The following is a 21282-nucleotide window of genomic DNA, read 5'->3' as shown; positions in this document are numbered from 1 at the left end:
GGTCATCAATGCAGACCTCCCTGCTCGCTAGCATTCAAAGGAATACATAAGAGGAAAACCAGGCCACTGGTAGCTTGTTAAAAAGTGAGAATCCACAGCAGAGAAAACGTGGAGCCCGAACAGGAGTGAAAAGAAGCAAGATCAAGCAGACAGTGAGTAGAGATTGTTTCTTCACTGAGAATACTCCAGTGACACTCTCAGCTTCATACATGTCGTTTTACACATACTATATTCAAAAGTGACAGTGTATGTGGGTCATATCTGTACCACTACTGCCCCTTTTCTATGCATGAATCCTGTAAGTATTCCAGCAAGTTTGTTAGAGTTGCTAGATCCAACTTTCATTGCTAATAGACACCCCAGATTGATGGAGTGAAGTAAGGGAAATTTTATCTCCTTTGATGGAGCTGAGACTATTATGAAGGAAGGAACATTCCTTTAAAACCCTGATCTTTCTATAGGTGATCCTCAAGCAGAACCCATCTCACAGAACCTCTTCAGGTGGCCTACAGTGCCTCTGCTTGCACTTGAGAAGTTTCTACAAGGTTGTAAGGAAGAACACCAGATTTCAGTTAACCAATGGGCTATAATCACTTCCCATGCACCTATGTACTCTTCTACAGCTTGCTATTTCCTGCAGGATAGCTTGGTTGGTAGAGCATGAGACTCTTAATCTCAGGGTTGTGGGGCTCAGCCCCACGTTGGGCAAAAATATTCCTGCATAGCAGTGGGTTGGACTAGATGACCCTTGTGTTCCCTTCCAACTTTAGAATTCTGCAGATCTATGTACTGACAAGAAGTAGCCCAGGTAGAGAGGCTGTGGGTTTTATTTCATTACAGATTTCCCGAATTTATCTGCATCTTCCACCAGATGGAGCAGAGGAGTCAAGAGAAACAGCTTTACAAAGACTCTTTTGTTACTTGTAACTTGCCTTAACAATTAGGCAAGACAGTGGCAAGGAGACTTTTGTTCTTTCCCCACAGGGACTTTGAAAACATGGAAGCGAAGACTGGAGATGCTTGACCTTTCCGGTGTGGCTAGCGAGAACGGCTAGAAGAAATGGTTTTTAGTCACCAGCACAGCAGCTTCAGGCAATCTGGCCTACAAAATGTTGAATAAAGGCAGTAATTAGAGCATATTTTCAATCTTTTATTCTTTTTGATCAAATTGGAAATCACAAAAAATATAATAAATCCCATGGAGACACAATGTCCAGATCACCCTCACCTCACAGAATCTGCACATAATTACGGACTTTTAAAAGCTAGTTCTAGTAATGCTGTTATTTTCTTACATCACTGACAGGGGCTAAACAATTTTTTTTTTTAAAGCACAACTTGCTTCTATAGAATTCTAAAAAAATTATACTTTCCTTTTGTAGTTAACTCACATAGACAAGCCTTTGGAACGTAAACAAGTATTGTTGCATGATGTTTCTTCATATCAAAAATATCAGTGCCTTTGTCAACAGTCAAATGGAATGCTTAGCAAATACGCAGTTCCTATGGTCAGATCATAAATTAAGTAGAACCTTATTTATACCTGCACTACACCACTCCTATGCTTACAGGAGCATTGGACAACGTGAGAGCAAACACATACACTGAGAGACATTCGGTGCTTGATATGTGCCGAATGCAGAGACATTTGTTTGAAATAACCCACACATTCTATAAAGATATGTAAACAGTACGGCAGATTAAAAACCAAAAAAACCAAAAAACCACCACTACAGTCAATTAAGATCTGAAATGGCCAATCAATGCTTCTTCATTATTTACCTATTATCCCTGAGCACCTTAAAAATTGCCCCCCCCATCTCTCTAGGAAGGAAGTGTAACCTAGCAAGACCGCAAGAGCATGCCCCAGTCACAACTAGTCGTCCTACCAGTTTGGCACTGCTGAGCACAACTAGAAATGCACACACACTGTTCCTGGAAAAGGCCCCACTTACAAAAGATGCTTGTGTGATAATTGTGGCAGATCTGTCATTCAGACTCCACTCACTACCCTGTTCTGGCAGATGTCCGATTAGCCATGCAGAGCAGAAGTGAGCAGTGCAGGCTGATGTCTGCTTAGTACGTGGACTATAAGGACTGAAAGTGCACTTAATCTCACCTGGTTCCTGTGCTGTGCACACAAGTGCTATAACTGCACCTGAAGAGGCTTGGGGCAGAGTCCACTGGGACCACAAAGCTCTGTCTGTTTCCATGGAACTTGCTCCTGATGGATCCATTGCACCTTCCTTTCATCCTCACCCTCCAATTTTTAAAAGCCATTTCACATATAATATTCTTCAAAAATTAAAAAAATGCAGAAATCACCTTGTCAGGGGGAAATCACTATCAAACCTACAGATTACAAAAAAGATTGCATAGGAGTATCAAATGGGCATAGGTGCATCAAATGGAGAGAAAACGCTCTTCTTTTCGTTTTCCATAACAGAATATGGCAACAATGATGTCATTTATTTTTTTCCTTTTAAAAATCAAATGATCTCACTTTATTTCAAAATTGTACAAAATGGCAAATGGCTGTTTGTAAAAAAAACCAAAGTCTCTCTTTTTAAAAAGATGTGGAATCCCAGGCATTGTACCAGTGGCCCTGAGACCATTCACAGTGCAGTGGAAATCATCGTGTGAGGCAGAAATTACAACTCATCTTTCCTCTTCCCTATCTTTTCATGGTCCCGTTCTCTGAGCGTCCGCATGAAAGTCGAGAATCCAGACTCCTAGAATGTGAGAGGTAAAGAAAGGCATTGGTTGCACAGTGAAACTGGAACACAGGACTCCAACGCATCTTCTACAGGCAAATGGGCATGCAGTAGTGCAGGCAGAGGTAAAAGGAGCAGGTAAGGCAGGTCCTTGTATTTATATGACTAGTGACCATTTGGTCAGAAACTGAACACTTCCCTTAAGTAAAAGAAACACTCTACAGCATCATGGTTCCTCTGAATGGATGGATGGGGTCAGAATGGGAGTTAAGTGCTTCATCACTCTTCCAGAATCCTAAGTGGACACAGCTATGTGAAGGATGCATGGTGCACACTGCTGCTACTGACTTCCTTTCCCCTGGCTCACTCTTGCCACACAACGTCCCCCAATTCCAGTCTGCTAACACCCGCTCCTGGTCTTGGCTCACTATTTTCAAAAGCCTCCTGCCTCCACCACTAGCAACTGTATAATCTTCCTTCCTCAGAGTGGTAATCTCACAGTTCAGTCCCCACACTGCCCACACCTGGTCATATGTCCTTCATTATCTCAGTCCCCTCTTAAAAGCTTCCTCTGCTGCCGAGCCATTTTTGAGATGGAATAATCACTACAAGGAAAAGCTTCCAGCTAAACTCATCAGATGATTAAACCGCCTTGTGAAGGCTCCCCAATGTGAAAATACTTGAAGGGTGTAACCACATTCTGAAACAAGTCATTACTAAAAATGAACATGAAATTTGCAGGGCAGGGGAGTTCTGCTATTATTCTGCCATGTCTGTGAGAATTCTGCAGCAAAGAACTGTGCCTTTAATCTGCAGCATATTGTCTCTTTGTAAGTGATCAAAATAATGAGGTCATGCTCCCAAAACAGTGAGAGTTTGAGCCAAACTACCACAGAAGTCTGTAAGCTTTTCCATTAATTTCCAAGGGCTTTAGATTAGACCTGACAACTCATCTGATCTATTTGGGCACATGATGCAGAGGGAATGGAACCACTGCTATTCTGTCGGCTGCATCTGTCAATTTTAATTCAGAATGTTCCGCACCACTAGTTGCGAAATTTGAGATCCTAGTAAACACCCCAAAGAACTAGCTTTTGATTAGCAATGTACCTGCTATTACAAGTGTTATCCGAAACACATTATCCAGCCCAGTGAAGCTGTGTGTGATGTTTCTTTCTCCATTTCTAACAAAATGTCCAATACCCAAGTAACTGTTGAAAAGGATATATAACCACAATTAAAATAAGCTCCCCCACTCTTTTTTAGTGCTCCACTTCAAGATGTGTTTAGCAGGTCCTGTTTTCAACACAGTAACATTGCATTGGTCTGTTATCTGCCTTTCTCCAGGCTCACTGCAGTGTAGAAGCAGTCTGGGATCCAAAGAAGTTTTGGTGCATGGATTTATTGAACAGCAGCCACCATCACATGGTCAATTATTACTTTTAAAACTGAAGGGACCATTAATACTGCTGTACGATATGGGGCCTGCGGCTCAAAGACTGGGGGTGGTATCTAGTGGTGACTGAGAGAAGGAATTCATCAGCAAAACAACCAGGAATGTAATTTTCAGCGATTTCCCCTTCCTCCTACACCTATCTTAAATCTATTCTGTATGGTTGAAAGACCTCAGATAAATATTCTACTGGGCCTGCCCTGTGCCTAAAGCAAGATACCTCTTTGGAGCCAAAGTGAGTGCCATGAGTCCCACTGACTTCACAGGGAACGTTCTCTTTCACTGCATATGAGAAGCCCAGAGCTAGTAAGAGATTGTATCCTTATTTGCAATGTAATAAATACAGCCTTGCAACATATGAGTACAATGACAGTATATTAGCAGTTTGCTGCTGTACCAAAGATGCACTGTTAGACTCTCAACAGGGATAACACTACCTAACATAAGCTGAAATGTTGTCCTAGGAGGAAAGAGATTGGGGGGAGGGCAAGTTGCTCATCACCACAAATGGAAATATTTTTAAACTAACGAAGGATTTAACAAAATCTCCAATTTCCCAGTAAGCACTTGGCAGTTACAGTCTCCTCTGAGCACATAAGTTCCAGCTGGGTAGAGGGAGGCAGCCCTCTGCTAGTAATTGAGAGAATGAAGATGCAGAGACACTCTGTGCTAACTCAGAAGTTAAGAAACGAAAAGGACAATTGAACACTAGGACAACTAGCCATATTCCCCACCCCCAAAGTGTGATTTTGAAAGAGCAAGTGTACACTTGTGTTTTTTTTCCTTAGCCAAACAAACAATATCTGTTGGTTTTCATAAATCCCTTTACTTTTGTAAGCGCATTTATAAAGCCAAAGAGATGGCTTAAACTCAATTCCCTCTTATTTATATTTAGGCGGATAAAGCTTCATTCTAAAAGCAAAGCACAACACTTGATCCATAACAAAGTTTACAGAATGGCTTAGTTCATTAAGGATCAAATTGTGGAGGTGTTATCCTGACAGAATTCCCACATGAACAACCTGTAAAAAGGCTCAACGAAGACCCACAGGATCGTACCACAAATCCTCTCTTTCTATATATCTACAGATTTTTTGTACCAGCAGCAATAATATTGCAGCCAAATGTTTCTCAACAACGTTTACCGGCCATATTAATATACAAAACAATCTTTCACATTAGGTCCCCATCTTCTCCAGGCAATTGTTAATAACCTAGCTATGGACCTTTAAACTGAGCATTCTTGAGTAGCTGGTAAACTTTTGTCTCCTCCATTTCAAGATATAAGTGAACTGCTAATAATCTATCTCTGCAAAACCTGAAATGTAAGGAGACATCAAGGTCACAAGCTAAAGGTGACCAGTGCAAACTGCCCAGAAAATGTGGGTTTTGGTCATAAAACAAAACCAACAAACAATCTATTATCATTTGGCTGTGTGTAGTGAATTTCCAAATGTGTACAGGGCAACCAAAGGCTTACATTCCTAATGAATATGGAGAGCCCATTGGAACAGCTTCTGCACGACACTGGCTAGGAGTTGATGTGGAATTGGCAGACATTCAATTTTTGCATTTTCATTAGTGCTAAATTTTTAATAAATTATAAGACTCAAAATAAAAGCCTCCAAAATTTTCTACTGAGTTAATTCCAGATGCTAAATGCATGCATTATGTGTGGAATAAGGTGACACAGTCATGAGGAATTTATAATGGAAGCATTAAACTCACTGGCAAAATAACTGGCTCTGTATTACGTCCCTGTTGTTGCTGGTGGTGATTTTACTGTTTGCTGATGAAACCACTTAAAAAAGATACTCCCTCCCCACACCAGTACATCTTTTAGAACAGCACCATGTACTTACCCCTCTGTCTCCGTTATATTTTTCTATAAATTTTCCATAGTTGTAGTAGTTAAAGGTTGGGTAACCATCCACACCTTCCTGCTTACACAGGTCGTGGTTCTGTTCTTTGGCACAGTCCACTGCAGCATAGGCAATCTAGCACCGGAAGGAAAAGCAGATCAGCTGTCACCAAGTGTGATCCCATTCTATGGCGCACAGATACTTTCAAAATGAAAGATATGCAGTTTCACATAAACTAAGATATAGGAAATATTTCCAAAGGCTAAGCGCTACCAGAATCAGAATTCTGAGTTCTTGTTTTGCCAATTCCTGAGCATAGGTGCTCAGGGCAGATCCAGCACCTTACCCCCCTGTGCATTAGTGGAAAATCCTTCCACTTGCGCACAAAGGGATGATACAAAGCCACTATTTGGTTGAGCGGAATCACACAAACCTGTGTGCTCCTGGACATGAAGTTTCCTGCTGCGGCACATTAAGCTGTAACCAAGGTTTGTTCTGAAAGGATCCTGTCCCTTTAAACTAAAGCAATTCTTTAAGCGCATGAAGAGCAATGTCACTGCATCTCATAGAACAACTAGATATCTATCTACGTACTGTACTTAGTTTCATTGATCTTCTGCTCTACATCCAAACATTCTCTGGGCAGGCAACAATGATATTCAATAAGACAAAGTAATCTCATTTAAAGTCACAGCAAAGCACAATAAAAACAGGACGTGAACAGTTTCACATTAAGCAGGCCAAAGCTCCAAACAAACAGACAGATTAAACAGTGGATGGGAAGGCATTCCAGAGCAGGGATGCTGTCAGGGGAAAGGATTGCCTACGTGTAATTCCCAAGGTTAGGACATTAAGGAGAGCCTCCATAGAGGATCTGAACTCCCTGGACTGCCACATACCGGAAGAGGATTTCCCTCATGCAAGTAATCCAGGGCTTTTTATGCCATTTGTAAAACTTTGAATTCAGAGTGGAAATGGATTGGAAACAACTGCAAATATTTAAGAACTGGAGAAAGATTATTCTGACTGGAGACTCTGCTCAAGAGATGAGCCACCACATTTCGGACCAGCTGCAATTTCCAAGTGGTCTTGAAGGGCAGCCCTGCATAGTATGTATCGCAGGAATAAAAATGAAAGGTTATCAGAGCATGGATTACTGAGGCCAAGCTATTCCTGTAGCTTCGTCATAGTGCCTTATTCAGTTGCTACATTTTACCTCCACCTTGCCCCCAGCTGAGTTCAAGCTGGCATAAATGAGATGTTCTCATTTCATCCTTTAACGTAAGGCTGAGAGGTGGTGAAATCCAACAAGTGCCCTTGCATTGAAAGAAGAGCTTTGGATCAAGGGATCAGCTAATGAAAAGGGTGAGGGGATCTCTGTTGATTCCACTGTCTTCATGTAGACTTGCATACCACTTTCCCCCCTGTTCTGGAGGGTCCCCCAACAATCTGGAACAGATTTTCAGAGAACACCTTCGCCTGCAGGTAGCAGGGGGTGGGGAATTGCCTGCTCTCCTCTTTTGCTGGTGGACAGACCTCTGCTAAATCAAGAGCTCTTCTGTGAGCGCATGAGCAACAGATGGATTCCACCCAGTGATATGCAACCCAAAGAGCTTTGTGGATGAGCAGAGACTGAACTCCAGGTCTCCCCAGTCCAAGTCCAACCCACAACCCTCACAATTCCTAAACCATCAGTGGAATAGTCAGAATCCAAGTGACAGGGATAGGATGGGGAAACCTCAACACTGAACCAATGTACAGAAATAATGTACCTGGTTCAGGAGCATGGGTTCAGTTCCTAGAGGCTAGCTATAAGATGGGCTGGATGCAGATTACTCAGAACCCAAGGCAAAGTCCTAACACAGAGGTATTATATGCTACATGACTGGGTTCTAGCATGTGAGTATGAGACAGTGGCTAAGAATGTGATCAAATCCTACCTGAGCCACAAATTTACCACATACCCTTAGACAAGCCACTATTCTGTCAGGTCAGCTTACCTTCTAAAACAGGGCCATAAAACTGGCCTCTCTTCCAAGGCCACCAAAGGATTACTGAGATTACATTAAGCTCCTTTGAACACATTTTTAAAATAAAAAAAGATATACTTGAAATATACATTTGAAAGGTAATGCAAAGTATTATCATACGCTGCCTCAACCGACTTCATTATAGCTGCTACATTATGTCTCAGGAAAAGGCCTGGCAAATGTTAATTCCTAAGAATTATCCTGCAATGCTCTGCTCTCTCACTAGGGCTCTCTAGATGATCCTTCTGCCTTTAGCGGACACTGATAGGTCAACACTACCGCAACAGCACTTTCTAAGACTATACTGCTATTAATACACATTTGCTTCACTACATCTGCCAGGCTCATTCCTGTAGAAAAGTCATTTGTTCAGTTTTAATCCCGTTTAAATACAGATATGGGAGCCTTCTACTTTAATTTTATTGTGACTGCTGGCTAGAATCTATTGAAGGGAAATTTAATGCAGTTTTAAAATTTAAGATTCCATTACACTGCTTCTTTTAGACTATCTGCTCATAATACCCCCCTCTTGCCTTCCGGGCTGTTATTGAGCCGCAGTCCCATAATTAAATGTCATTTAATATTCCATTATGACCTCTAACTTCCTGGTGATATGCAGTAAACGTTACACATGCACCTACAGCGGCATTCTTACTAGTTATTAACAGCTCTGGACAAGTCATTTTCTTTCTATTCCATTTGTTCACTCTGTGCTCCACCTAATTACTCCCTTGCTTGAATTGTTGCTGCCTTTGACTCTTCTTTTGCTCTAGAGCCATCTACTGCTGGGCAGGGAGCAAGTGTTGCTTACTTCTCAATGCAAACTCATCTGCTGGGTTAGGAAAGCTGGCCAGTATCTTGGCTGGCAGCAGCAAAGCCAGTTTACTTCCTTTAGGCATACCCAGCTGGCATGTGACAGTTAAAGTTATTTCCACTTAGGATTGTCATTTCCACTCAAAGTGTACGTTCTCAATGGGATTGTCCCAACACAGCTGACTGGCCCTTTGGAACCCTTTGTAAATGTTTAACTGACAAATGCTCCTTCTCTGTGGATAATGAAGTGGCGCAGTCCCTGAGCCAAAATAAGAGAGAGAGAGAGAGAGAGAGAGAGAGAGAGAGAGAGAGAGAGAGAAAGCAAAAGCTCAGAGAAGCGTGCAACCCAACTGAGGAAAGGCTCAGTCAGTCTCCTTGTACACTCTTTGTAAACCCTTCCTCAGCCCATCTCTTAATTTTCCCAGCGGCATTATAACCCCTTAAAGTCTCTCAATAACCAGCTTATGAACAACTGAGTCCATAAAAAGGTACCCCTGCCCGTACGGGCTAGTAGTGTCTGACTCTAGGGTTGTGCACCCATCTCACTTAAGAGGCCAGGGGCCAGCGCTGTCCGGAGACACTTCCGGGTCACGTGGCCAGCGTGACGAAGCTGCTCTGGCGAGCCAGCACCAGTGCAGCACAAGGAAATGCCGTTTACCTTCCCTCTATAAAGTGGTACCTATTTATCTACTTGCACTTAGGGGTGCTTTCGAACTGCTAGGTGGGCAGGAGCTGGGACCGAAAGACGGGAGCTCACCCTGCCGTGGGGATTCGAACCGCCGACCATGTGATCGGCAAGCCCTAGGCGCTGAGGTTTTACCCACAGCGCCACGAGCGTCCCTTATAACCCCTTAAAGTCTCTCAATAACCAGCTTATGAACAACTAGCAGCAATATTTAGGCTGAGTCCATACTTGTTATTATTTCCCATAGTAGGGCTAGGTAGTGTGATGTCCTTCAGGTATTGCTGGATTCCAGCTCCCATCAGCCTCAGTCAGCATGTCCAACAACATCAAGAGGAAAGATGTTGTGCACTCTTATCCTACACCTTTCTCTATGAAGGGAAGATTCATATTAGAAGGAAAAATAAAATGAGATCTGGTGAAGGGCTGGCATCAGCAGGAGAAGATAGGTGGTGGCACTTTTTGTTTTTCCTCAAGCAGAGAATCAGGAGGTAACATCCCCTGGCCAGAAACCTAACAAATCAAGCAAGAGAAAGTGCACTAATAACACTACCAGTTGATGAAATAGCTACTGTATGTTCTACTATTATTAAGAAGTAGAATTGCTGGTAAAGTCCTGGAAGGTGCTGCATGCTCAAGATTTCTTGAAGCCTGAGGTCAAGGCGCTTCCTTAGCCATTCATGTGAATCATCTGAACTGTGGAGGTTGTGGAAACATTTGTAGCAAACCTTTGCTAGCCTGGCAAGGATTGTCCTAGATTGTTCATGTCTGCCTGTCAAAAGATTCATGCAGCCAGCAGTGACCTCTCATGGCAGTACAATCAGAGTCTTTGACAGTCAGAATCTATGAAGACATGCATGCTTTCCTGGCTGCCAAAGGCTTTCACTACTGTCTGAACAAACAATCTGTACTGTCTGCACAAATGGTAGCCACCAACAGGAAGAAACTATGGAGGCTTGCAAGGCCCCTCAGTACATGGTTGTGAATATTTCCTGTGTCCAGGAAAGTCCTCTTCTTTTTGGATATCAGAGGGTGGGAGCAGTAATGGATTAAAATTTGGCATGGCAGGGAAGTCAGCCATTACATTTTAAAAATATATTTTGCATGAAAATGGCTTATTTTTGAGCCACAAGATAGCTTTGCCCAACTCCACTTACCGACAGTAGCAGACCAAATGATCCCAGCAACAGATATGTACAAGCCACCAACTATCATTTGAGTGTTAACATTAAGACGAATGCTAGCACATGGCATGTCCCCAGACTTAAGAAATATTATTTACACAATAAAGATAAGCTCACTCAAACTGAACTTATATAAGCATGTGCCCAAGAGATCAGAAGCAACCAGCAATTACCATCATTTTTAAATACCTGCCTTTCTCTCTCTCTCTCTCTCTCTCTCTCTCTCTCTCTCTCTCTCTCTCTCTCTCTTTTAAAAAAGCCACTATAGGGAAGGCTGCTACTTATCTAATTAACACTGTAGCTCTTAAGATATCCAGTTGGTGTGTAGTAAATCCTGCTCAGCCTCTTGTTGATTTGAGCAAAGTACATACCCGTGGTTTTTTATCACTGGGACCAAGAAATCCTTTTATAATGTTTAAGAATTACTGTAATCAGTCCTTTTTTCTGGGGGTACTCAAGGGTACACAGTACCAGCACTTTCACACACACCCCACCTCCACAAATGTTAAAAGTGTGGCACTTATTATAACAACTTTATGGTGAGTTCCAGAACCATTTTTCTATTAAAAAAAGAAAAGAAAGAGCACTGACTATAATTCACATCATTAGGTCCCGTTTTTTAAAAGCCAAATTAGGTTTGTACTTCACATGCATTGAAGCTGGCCTTGGAATTCTAGGCTGCATCACTGAAAACAACTCAATTTTAATCTATTTCTATTTCACACAGCACTTCATGGTGGATCCAAACATCATTTAACACCCATTTAGCAACTTTCCACATGGAAAAGTCAACCAGTTTTGCTAAGATCCCACAACAGGGAAGCAGTGATGCTGGGTTTCATGTAACCAGATGTGACAAATAATTGCATTTCATCATGCAATTAGAGCCATCACCCAGCAGTTTTTAAGCGGCCACTGCTGTCTTTACTGTCACTTGAATTCACCCTTGGCCATCTCACAGGTAACACAGATGTGTGAGTAAGCAAAAATACCCAGGTCAAAATTTACAAGTGGTACAGCCAAGATTTAGTGCACAAATATTAAAACCCAGAAGTGAGCTTTGCATTAAAAAAGAGACTCCTAGTGTTTCTGAGCCATTGCATCATTTCCTCAAAATAGTTATTTGCTTCTTTATGTTACGATTTAATGCTTAAGATTCTCACTCTCTTTTAATTTGAGAAAAGTTTGTAAGCTATATACTGCCTAAATTTATATACTGCTTGATTGTAAAAAACACCCTCAAAAAACACAAGGTGGTTTACAAAAGGAATGCAATTATCAGTAGAAACAACTATTTTAAAATTCAAATAAAATTAAAATCAGTGATAAGCTAAAAACAGATTAAAACACATGCAAACATTCTACATATCTGGGTAATGTTTTTAGCAAGAACTGGAAAAAATACAATGAATGTGCCTGTCTGATGTCAATAGGCAGGGCATTCCACACTAAAAGACTGATTTATTCCAAATGTGGAATGAATATTATGCAGCACCTGTAACCGTGCCAGTTCTGCTGATCCAGTAGACCTATATGGGACAAGGCGATCTAAATATTATTTATTTAGTTCATTTTTCTATCCTATTCCTTCTCAAGGTCCTTTAGCAAGTATCAGCAGCTAAAAAGAAAAAGAGGAGTATATTGACAAAATACCCAATTACATTTTATCAGATGCCTGTTCAACCCTAGTTGTTGAACGCCAACCTGAAAAGAATTTTTTACAGTTCTTCTGGAAAGCATTCAGCCCTGGAATTTCACAGACCTCTAGGGAAAGAGTTTTCCGTCTTGCTCTTCAAACTGAGCACACCAATGATACCGTCAGAAAGCTGTTCTTGGTTAATTGCAAGATGGTACAAAAGGAGAGGAAGTGGTCTAAGGTATGTAGCGATGAATGAAGTACTCATTAATGCATGATTTTACCATACAGATGCTTTTGAATTTACCCCCTGGTTTATCAGGTAGCAGCAGTGGTTAGGGATATTTTGTGACGTGCTCTGGCTCAAATGAAATCTTTTTTTGCCTATTGGTTAGAAAACTTTGTTCTTTATAGAAAAAGGTGTTTTGGACAATGAATAGCTAAATTGAATTGGGGGAGGGGAGGAAAATGGCATGCAACTGGAAACAAATTTCACATTTTAAACATTTTTGTGTGTTTAGTCCCACCCCCCCGGCAATGGACATATAGGTGTAAACAATTATTAATAATTACTTTTCATTAGAACTTTTGATAACTTGCATTCATGCCATATATTTTCATATGCATATTTTTCTTGATGCTTTATCACAGTGGTGGTTAGAAGTTTTATCAGCAGATGATTTTCTGGCTGTTTAGCAGGTTTTTTTATTATAATTTCACAACTCCCCTGAAAAAGAACGTAAATTTGAAACATACTCTGATTTCAATATGGCTTTTGTAACATTGGTTGCAAAAATAAAAACATTATCTGCACTGCCTATAGCCTTTATTGTCTAAATGAGAAGTTTCTTTGAAATGTATTATTATTATTATTATTATTATTATTATTATTATTATTATTATTTGTTTACCATAGGAAAAATAATAAATCCCTCTCTAGCAACGTCCTTGGGAAGAAATGTTCTGCTAACTTTTCATAAAAATCAAGAAATCAAGGGTGAGATGCAAAAGAGAAGGCAGTATGCACCTCCAAGACCTGTGAATTTTGCCACTCTGAGATCTTGTATTGTACAAGTGCATAGTCTGGTTGTGGTGATGTTAAAGTGGCCTGAAAACATCAAACCATTTATTTGTATAGGGACTTTGCTAATCTTACTCCAACTGCTTTGCTATTCCCCTGATAATTGGGAGGTGTTAATCAACAACAGCAAAGCGTCACCATATTAAGTGGATTAAAATCATTTGATTTACATACTACATTAGCAGCTTTTGTTTCCACTGCTCCCCACTGAATATATATTAAATAGAAAATGAATAAATATTTTTCACAATCGGTATCCCAGAAGGCCAATGGAAAGAGGAACTGGCTGCAAATATATACACATTTGTTTGCCTTCAAGGCAGTCAGATGTCAGCAATATTTCCACAGAAATAGGTTTCTTTTGGGTTACCAATTCAGGGGTGAAACAGAAATAAATTTCCCTCATAGTTTTTATGGCCTTGATGGAAGAATAAATGATCAAGTGAGGAGTAAACAAATTCAGCAATTTTTTTTTAAAAAGACTTTTTTAAGGGGGAAAAATGACATTGGAAAATGAAAAGAAGCAACTCCTAGCAGTGCTTTATTTGTAAAACTAGGGCTGCCATATGTCTGGAATTACCTGAACAATACCGGGATTTCAAAAGTGGAAGTGACGTCGGGGGGGGCGGGGCGGGCATTTCTGGAAGGCATTGGTATGTCATGGCTTTCAAGTCAAGTAAACTGAACATTTTTGGGTTTTCTGGAGTTTTTTTTTTTTGGGGGGGGAGCTCAACAATTTCAGATTTTCCTAAAAAGAAGCTTGGGGTGTCCTGGTTTTTACTCTTTGAAATATGGCAATCCTACCTTATTCACCAAGCCTATACTTGGAGTATGCAATGTCTGGGAGAGCAAGTCAAACCATTGCCTCATGTCCAGTATGAATCTGGACTCTTAAAACTTTGCACAACAAATGGGGATTTATGCAGCTTCTGCCCTGCCCCTGCCAAAAAGTACCCTTGTGTAGGAAATGTATACTTTTTGTGCCTTCCACAATTTCCAGTTTTAATTTAAATAATATGAAGCACTCAGGAAAGACATGGGTTGTGATATAGGAGCATCAGTGGGATGGGGGAATTGGTGAAAATCAGGGATGGGCACCTTGTATGAATAAAGCTGTCGCGGGAGAAGTGACAAGTATACTTTTTCTTTTTTGTGGAACTCTTAAGTGGAAATAAACCAGCTGAAGAGCACTGAAAATTTAAGACTACTACTTTTATCCACAGAAGGTGCTCCAGGGGCTTCTCCATTCATTTTCATCACTGAAGACACTATACATGTGTAATGACAGTGAAGAGACTGGGGAATCCCCTCCCTACGTGTGTGTGTGTGTGTGTGTGTGTGTACACTGTTTATACCTGGGCCTTGGATTAGAACCAATGGCTGATATAATTTGAACAGTAGCTGCTGTGGTAAGAATGAAAGCAAACCAGCTATGCTGTGGTTTTTTAAAAAAAAAAATCAAAAAGATTACCCACTTCTTTGTGTTCAAAATAGATGGTTTATTGTAGCTTCTAAAAAAAAAACCCATCGTCATTCACGTTGTTAGATTCAAAAGGAGATGTTGAGTTTCTTGAAATGTGAACATTAAACTGTCAGTTCCTCAGTGCCTTATCTGAAAATTGCAGCTAGTAAGTCCCTGCCTCTGTGGGATTTGCAAGAATAAGTTGGAGAACCATTTTCAGCACTATTCATATCATGACTTCTTCAAGCGAAACATATTCCAGGAGAGCAGTAAAACACAGCTTTCTGTTCTAGAGTGATTTATAGATGCAACTGTGAGACGTCTTTGGCCCGTGTTGTTATAGTATCTGAGTGCTTCATATTATTTAAATGCACTTGTATCTACATGATCCCTTGTATCACTGACAGCTGATATAACTGGTGGTTAAAACACTCAATCTGTATTCCAAGTGGCAATATACATTTGAGTCTGAGGCCAGAACTAGCTATTTTATTACATTTATGTCTTCTGTCAAAAGCAGCCGCTTTATACCCCCAATTTCTCTGATAATATAAACCTGATTTGGGTGCTGAATCCCCTCACTTGCAAACAAGCATGTGAAGAGAAATTAGGTGTTCTGCCAAGCCCCACCCTCTCTGGCATGTCAACTCTACACAAGTGTGAGGGCAAGGGCCTGAGGGAGGAAGCCTCTTGTACTCATGGACCTTGGCCACAAGATTAATAATCCTGATTGTTCAGGGTTCAAAATAGTGTGGGGAGCCTCAAGTAGACATTTCTCCTCATGTCCAACCTTTGTCTTCATACTTGTGGAGGGCTGAAAACTATTAAGAGAGTGGGTTAGTCTTGGCAACACATCAACCCTTATTCTCATGTTTTGTTTTACACACAAGACTGGATCCCTGAATAGGGCTCTAGTAATTGTATGATATGACATGGTCATAATCCATCTTTCCTTAACCCTGAAAACAGCTACCAATGAAGTGGAACGGGGGCGAGGCCTCATAGTTGCCAAAACTATTCAGTTCTGGCCTTACTGCAACTCTATGGTCATCACTTGCTTGGTACATCATAATAAAGCAAGGTAAAGCGGTCAGATCCGTCAACACGTTGCAATTATTCCCTCCCTTTTTAAGGAATCCTTACGAAATCCTTGTCTGTCAGATTCCCCTCCAGATTTTAGCATTCAGTTTTATAGTTTGACCATCCCACAGCCAACTATGTATAAATCAGTTGTCTTCTGAAGGTGTGTTGGAGTAAAAATGTGGAGGAGTGTGGAATGAAATGATAATACAAGGTAAATGCAAAATTTAAAAGTGATTTTGAGTGTGTTAGAAATTACAAATAAATATAGACTAGCTTTAGGGTTGTTGTTTTTTAACTCCTGTGCAGTGCTATTTCCTTTTCAGAATTGTTCAACAGAACACCTGGAGTATTTTTTTGAAAGAGGGAAGTTGCACATGGCACCTATCCATGGGTGGTGGCCTCTGCCATGAAGTCAGAATTGGGTAGTAGCCAGGAGTCTAATGGGGTCATGTGTGATCTCAGAAATGGGTCAGTGTGTTATTACAACGGCTTGTCAATCCTGAGGGGTACTCATCTTCAGCACTTTAAAAAAGAGATATTATACAGTACAGTATAATCAATATTTCTTTTTGTCTTACATCTTTAGTCGCAGGGTTTTACACCTCGACTCTTCAACCAGATTTCCTTCCTGGTCTAGCAATTCGAGCAAGCCTCTGCTAGTGATTATTCAAACTCAAATGAGCAAACGGCAAAGAATTAACTACATACTCAGCTTCACTTCGCTTAAATGACTCCATTACATGCAGACTTCAGGGCCAAAGTTCAGGCCCCCACAGTCCCTGTACTTGGGTGGGTAGCTGAGCAAAAACACGCTACGCTCTCCACTCCCCAGATGATACTATAAAGTGAGGAGCAGTTGATTGTGGGCGGCAGAGGAAACTGCACTGTGCCTTATGAAGCAAATCACTGTGCAACCCAGGTTCCAGTAGCTCATCAACTTCCAGCTGCAAATGGCAGGCTGCTGGAAGTTCAGCCAGTAAAGTGATACACAGCACTAGCCACTTGGTTGGTCAAAAAGGTTTTTTAAGAAAGCACAAGTGGAGTAGCAGGCAGCAGCAGTGGAGGCAGGAGAGAGGAAATAAGAATGGCCCTGCTCACCAAAAGGTTTAAAATGTGGGGCAGCAGCAAGGGGGACACTATCATAGAAGTGGAGGTAGGAGAAAGCAGTGGGCCAGGGCAACAGTGGTGGAGAAATGGCCAGAGCAGTGTAGGCCCTTTTGCAGAGGACCCCTGGCTCGGGTGCATTCTCAAACCTTGAAGTGCCTCTGGTTTACACCCATACCCACACCCACACCCACCCACCCACCTCTGTCCAGCCTTTCCCCCCTCTTTTCACGGACTGGCTTTCTAGCTACCACAGGAGCCTGTAATAATAGAAGTCTCCTGCAGGAGCACTTGGCCTTTCTCCCATTAAAATATGTACCACCACACATCAGCTTATTGATTCAAGGAAATAAATCTCTGCAGGAGCAAATATTGACTTTTGTTATGAAAATGGAAGTGAATAACTAACTGAACATTGATTTTGGAAAGGAATTAAAAAGGGCAGGTTTTTAATTTCTCCCCCCTTCCTAAGTGTTCTTTTAAAAAGGATAACATTTCAGTTGGGAAAAGAATAGCTTAGAAAGTAGTCAACTAAAGATGACAAATCTCTGCTTACACAGAAAAGGATGTTGTTGCCAAATGACTTAAAGGTTGGGTTCTGCATGGGGCGTATTGCAAATCTTCTGTTCCCTGACAATGACTGTTCTGTTGCTTTATTTCTGTTAAGTATTATACATCATAAATACAGTGCTTCTTGGCCAAGCTAACCGTGGAGCCTCGATACATCTTGGGATTTGCAGGGACCTGGTAGAAGGCACAAGGGGATTTCCAGGAGATCAACCCACACTTGACTGTGAGGGCTGTTTAATATATAACATGGCTGTGACAAAACTCATGGTTGTCACCAACTTCAGGGAACCAAACCTAATTCAGTCTCACTAGAGAGTACTATGACGTATGATCTGTACTATGATGGCTGGTGCCCATTGGATCTGTAAAGCTGAAGACAGGGAAACCAAGTAGTAGGTGGAGCCAGAGCCAGTGGCAGGCACAGACACCCCATGACTGGTTTTAAGAAAGAAAGAAAGCTGCTCGAGGGTACATGAAGGTTAATAGGGCAGTGGCCATTCACCCTAATGAGCCAGCTTCTTCTGTATCTATATAAGACATGCATCTTTCCAACACATGCTTATGTACACAGTGGTACCTCTGGTTACGAACGCTTCTGGTTATGCACGCTTCGGGTTACGAGCTCCGCTAACCCGGAAGTAGTTGCTCCTGGTTGCAAACTTTGCCCCAGGATGCGAGCGGAAGACGCGTGCCAGAGGCACCATTAGCAAAAGCATGCCTCAGGATGAGAACGGCTTCAGCTTAAGAACGGACCTCCGGAACGAATTATGTTCGTAACCAGAGGTACCACTGTATACAGAAAACATTTTACAATGGCATCTTGAGTTTGGAACACTTAGAACTAATTCAAATTTTTGGTTGTTAAAATTAATAAATAATAAAGAGCATGAATTTGCCAAGCGCTGTACACACTGACAGTCCCTCCCCACAGGACGACAATTTAGAAGATACATTGCAAAAAGGGAGGTGGGAGGTGGGAGCAGCAAACAAGCCCAAATTATCAAAGCTACATGGCAGTTCTTAAAAATGATCAGCTTGGATGGAAACAGTTCAGGGAGGGAAAGAGCCAAATGATAGCTGATTGCTGAAAGAATCCAGCAAGGTTGGGGCACGGATCCATCTTGCCTTCTGCAGGAACAGAATTGATTTCATCACTAGATAATCGTTATGCAAAATGCCTCCACTAAAATGCATTCTCTACTGATGTGAGTGATATGAAAGTTCTGACCTGGTGTCATCATTTGAAACCATAAATAGGAAAACATTCTTAGATAGAAAGAAAAACCTCCTCTGAAATACTGCAGGAAGAGTAAAAGTTCACAGATATGGAATATCAAAGAAAACAAGCTACTGAAAGTCTAGCCTTTTGTTCTTCTTCTTTTAAATTAAACCTTACTGGGTTTTAGAGCAGTTATTTTGGAGCCCTGTTCACTTTCTCTGTAGTGAACTGCGGAGCAACCAGTCCACAAAGACACTTGTGTAAACTTTACAAAAGAATTGTTAAAAAAAGAAGTAGCTGCAAAGAAATTATCTAGCACTTGCATTCCTGTGCTGTGCTACAGCCTCTGTAAATTATCCATTAAGGACATTAGCAGACCACAAGAAGTACTTCAGCAGAATTGGATTGTGTATGATTGAAGGAGGAGTCCAAAATTATCAATCTCTACCACCTTGAAAAGTCAAGAGGGGAAAAAACAAAGCTGTTTTTCCTGTGTGCCTGGCCTTGAGGAACCCCCACCAAACTCAATATTCTCAATTTGAACTTTGGTTCCACCTCATTAAATTTTATACCATGGCACTTTAGCTGTTAACTACCACTGGCTGAAATAAGGGTTCCATCCATCAATCATCGTCTCGAGGGCTAAAAGACCCTCTCTCAATCTTCAGCAGTTTTTGAGCAATCAGACATTTTACCCAGCGGAAGGATTGAGCATGTGGAATTTCACCCATCTGTTTAGCAGCATTCTTTGATATTAAGCACACAGACATCCTGGCAGGGATCTCATTGGTTGATAATGACCCACATAATTCCCTCTCCCCAAGTTTGTGGTATTCACACACAAGCACACACAGCAGCCATGGGGGGAATAGCATCTCATGTGTGGAAGGCTTTATTTGAAGGAATAAATGGTTTTGTTTATTTAGAAATTGCTTCAAGATGATGCATAGGAAAGGATTCCCTCATTCATTAATAAAGATGCAGTAGATGCATTGCTTAGCACTGATGGTGTGGGCAGGGGGAAGCTGGGTTCACACTAAAAGGGTCAGGACCTTATTCATTTATTCATTCTACAGTATCTTAGTCAAGAAGCAGACCCATAAAGTAAATATCAGCCAATCAAAACATTCTTTAAAAAGTAAGTCAGCCATGTTTCATTTTTTCAATATATCAATTAAAACAATCCGTTTTCTCCCTCTCTCTTCCCCTCCTCAGATAGTAACGAGCCTTTCACAGGAGTCCAATCCATCCACCCACACATCTATCCAAATGTTCTCTCTGGGTTCATAAACTTAACACTTGACTCTCCAGGCCGAAGAAATCATTTCCAGGTGCACCCTGCCCACCATTATTTGTGTGAGGAGGTGTTGGCTCCGCAGCACAACTAGGAATCATGCTTTCTGAGGCACAGCCCATAGACAGGGAGTTGCATCTTGGGAGCAGCATTATTCCTCCTAAAGAACCTCATGAAAAGTAGGAGAGAAGTGAATTCACTGCAACTTGTTCTTTGCGTTTCTTGCTACTGAAGGGGTAAGCTGTGATGCCCAGTTCTTTCTCTCAGCCTATATGGCTGCAGTTATGAGTCCTGCTCTAGTTCAGCTCCTATCTCTGGTAGCAAAATGCTATGCATCTAATATGCATTTAATATAAAGTCTTGAGGGAGGAAAGTGTACCTGCTAGAGTACTTCCTCACAACCTTTTTTCCCCCTTTTAAATAAGTCATGCCCTTTTAAACAACTCTTTGCAAAGTTTACCTGAGTGGGTTTGGGGTTTTTTTACTGGCCTCAGTAAAACTTCTAGTTCCATGATCAACAAACAAAGTTGTTACTACCCTATAAGGTAGTAAAAGAATAGCTAAAAACTAAAATTAGAGGGCTTAATAGAAGGCGTATAAGCAGCTGCTCAGTCAGGATGGGGAGCATCCACAATCATCATCAGGGGAATCTACAGTTATCTGAGCTCTAAAATGAATGCCTGGAGGCCTTTTACCTCTCTCTCGAAACTTAAGTTAGCAGGGCCAATGAATAAGGCACTGAATTATGTGCTAGAAGACAGGGTTTTTTTGGGTGGAGAGTGAGATTCCCCCCATCCTGAAGAGTTATCTGAGAAAGTCTGTACATGTTGAGCCAATTCTGCATCAAGCCATGGAAGGTCCACTGATTAATAAGGACAACCTGAAAAGCAGGTGGTCTCTTTCAGCAGCAGGATCAGCTGCACTAACAGCAGGAAGTGAAGCTCCAGAGTTTCTCAGGTGTCGTATTTCCCTTCTTTGAATCTTGGCCTTTGAGTTTGAAATGAACTGTGTGTCTCAAGTTGAGACTGAAGAGAGAGAGAAAAAGTAGTATATCATGGGAAGTAACATGAACCAAACCACATTTATTTAAGCAAC

The 21282-nt window shown here is 41.3% G+C and overlaps 1 protein-coding gene across 3 annotated transcripts in view; it reads right to left on the bottom strand.

Moving 5' to 3' along the window:
• Window positions 1–1129: 1129 nt before the first annotated feature.
• PDIA5 (protein disulfide isomerase family A member 5) overlaps window positions 1130–21282 on the bottom strand; it is a 149135-nt gene continuing 128982 nt past the window's right edge. For all 3 annotated transcript variants that reach the window (XM_082235531.1, XM_082235530.1, XM_082235532.1), the window contains exons 16-17: window positions 6030–6164; window positions 1130–2732 (exon numbers count right to left, since the gene is read on the bottom strand). In XM_082235531.1, the coding sequence (XP_082091657.1) occupies window positions 2652–2732; window positions 6030–6164 (216 nt within the window). In that variant the 3' untranslated portion in view covers window positions 1130–2651. The remainder of the gene's footprint in view (window positions 2733–6029; window positions 6165–21282) is intronic.

Source organism: Podarcis vaucheri (genome assembly GCF_965113315.1).
Source record: "Podarcis vaucheri genome assembly, chromosome: 1".
NCBI lineage: Eukaryota > Metazoa > Chordata > Lepidosauria > Squamata > Lacertidae > Podarcis > Podarcis vaucheri.
The sequence above is the reverse complement of the archived record's forward strand: the minus strand, read 5'-3'. Positions and strand labels throughout refer to the sequence as shown.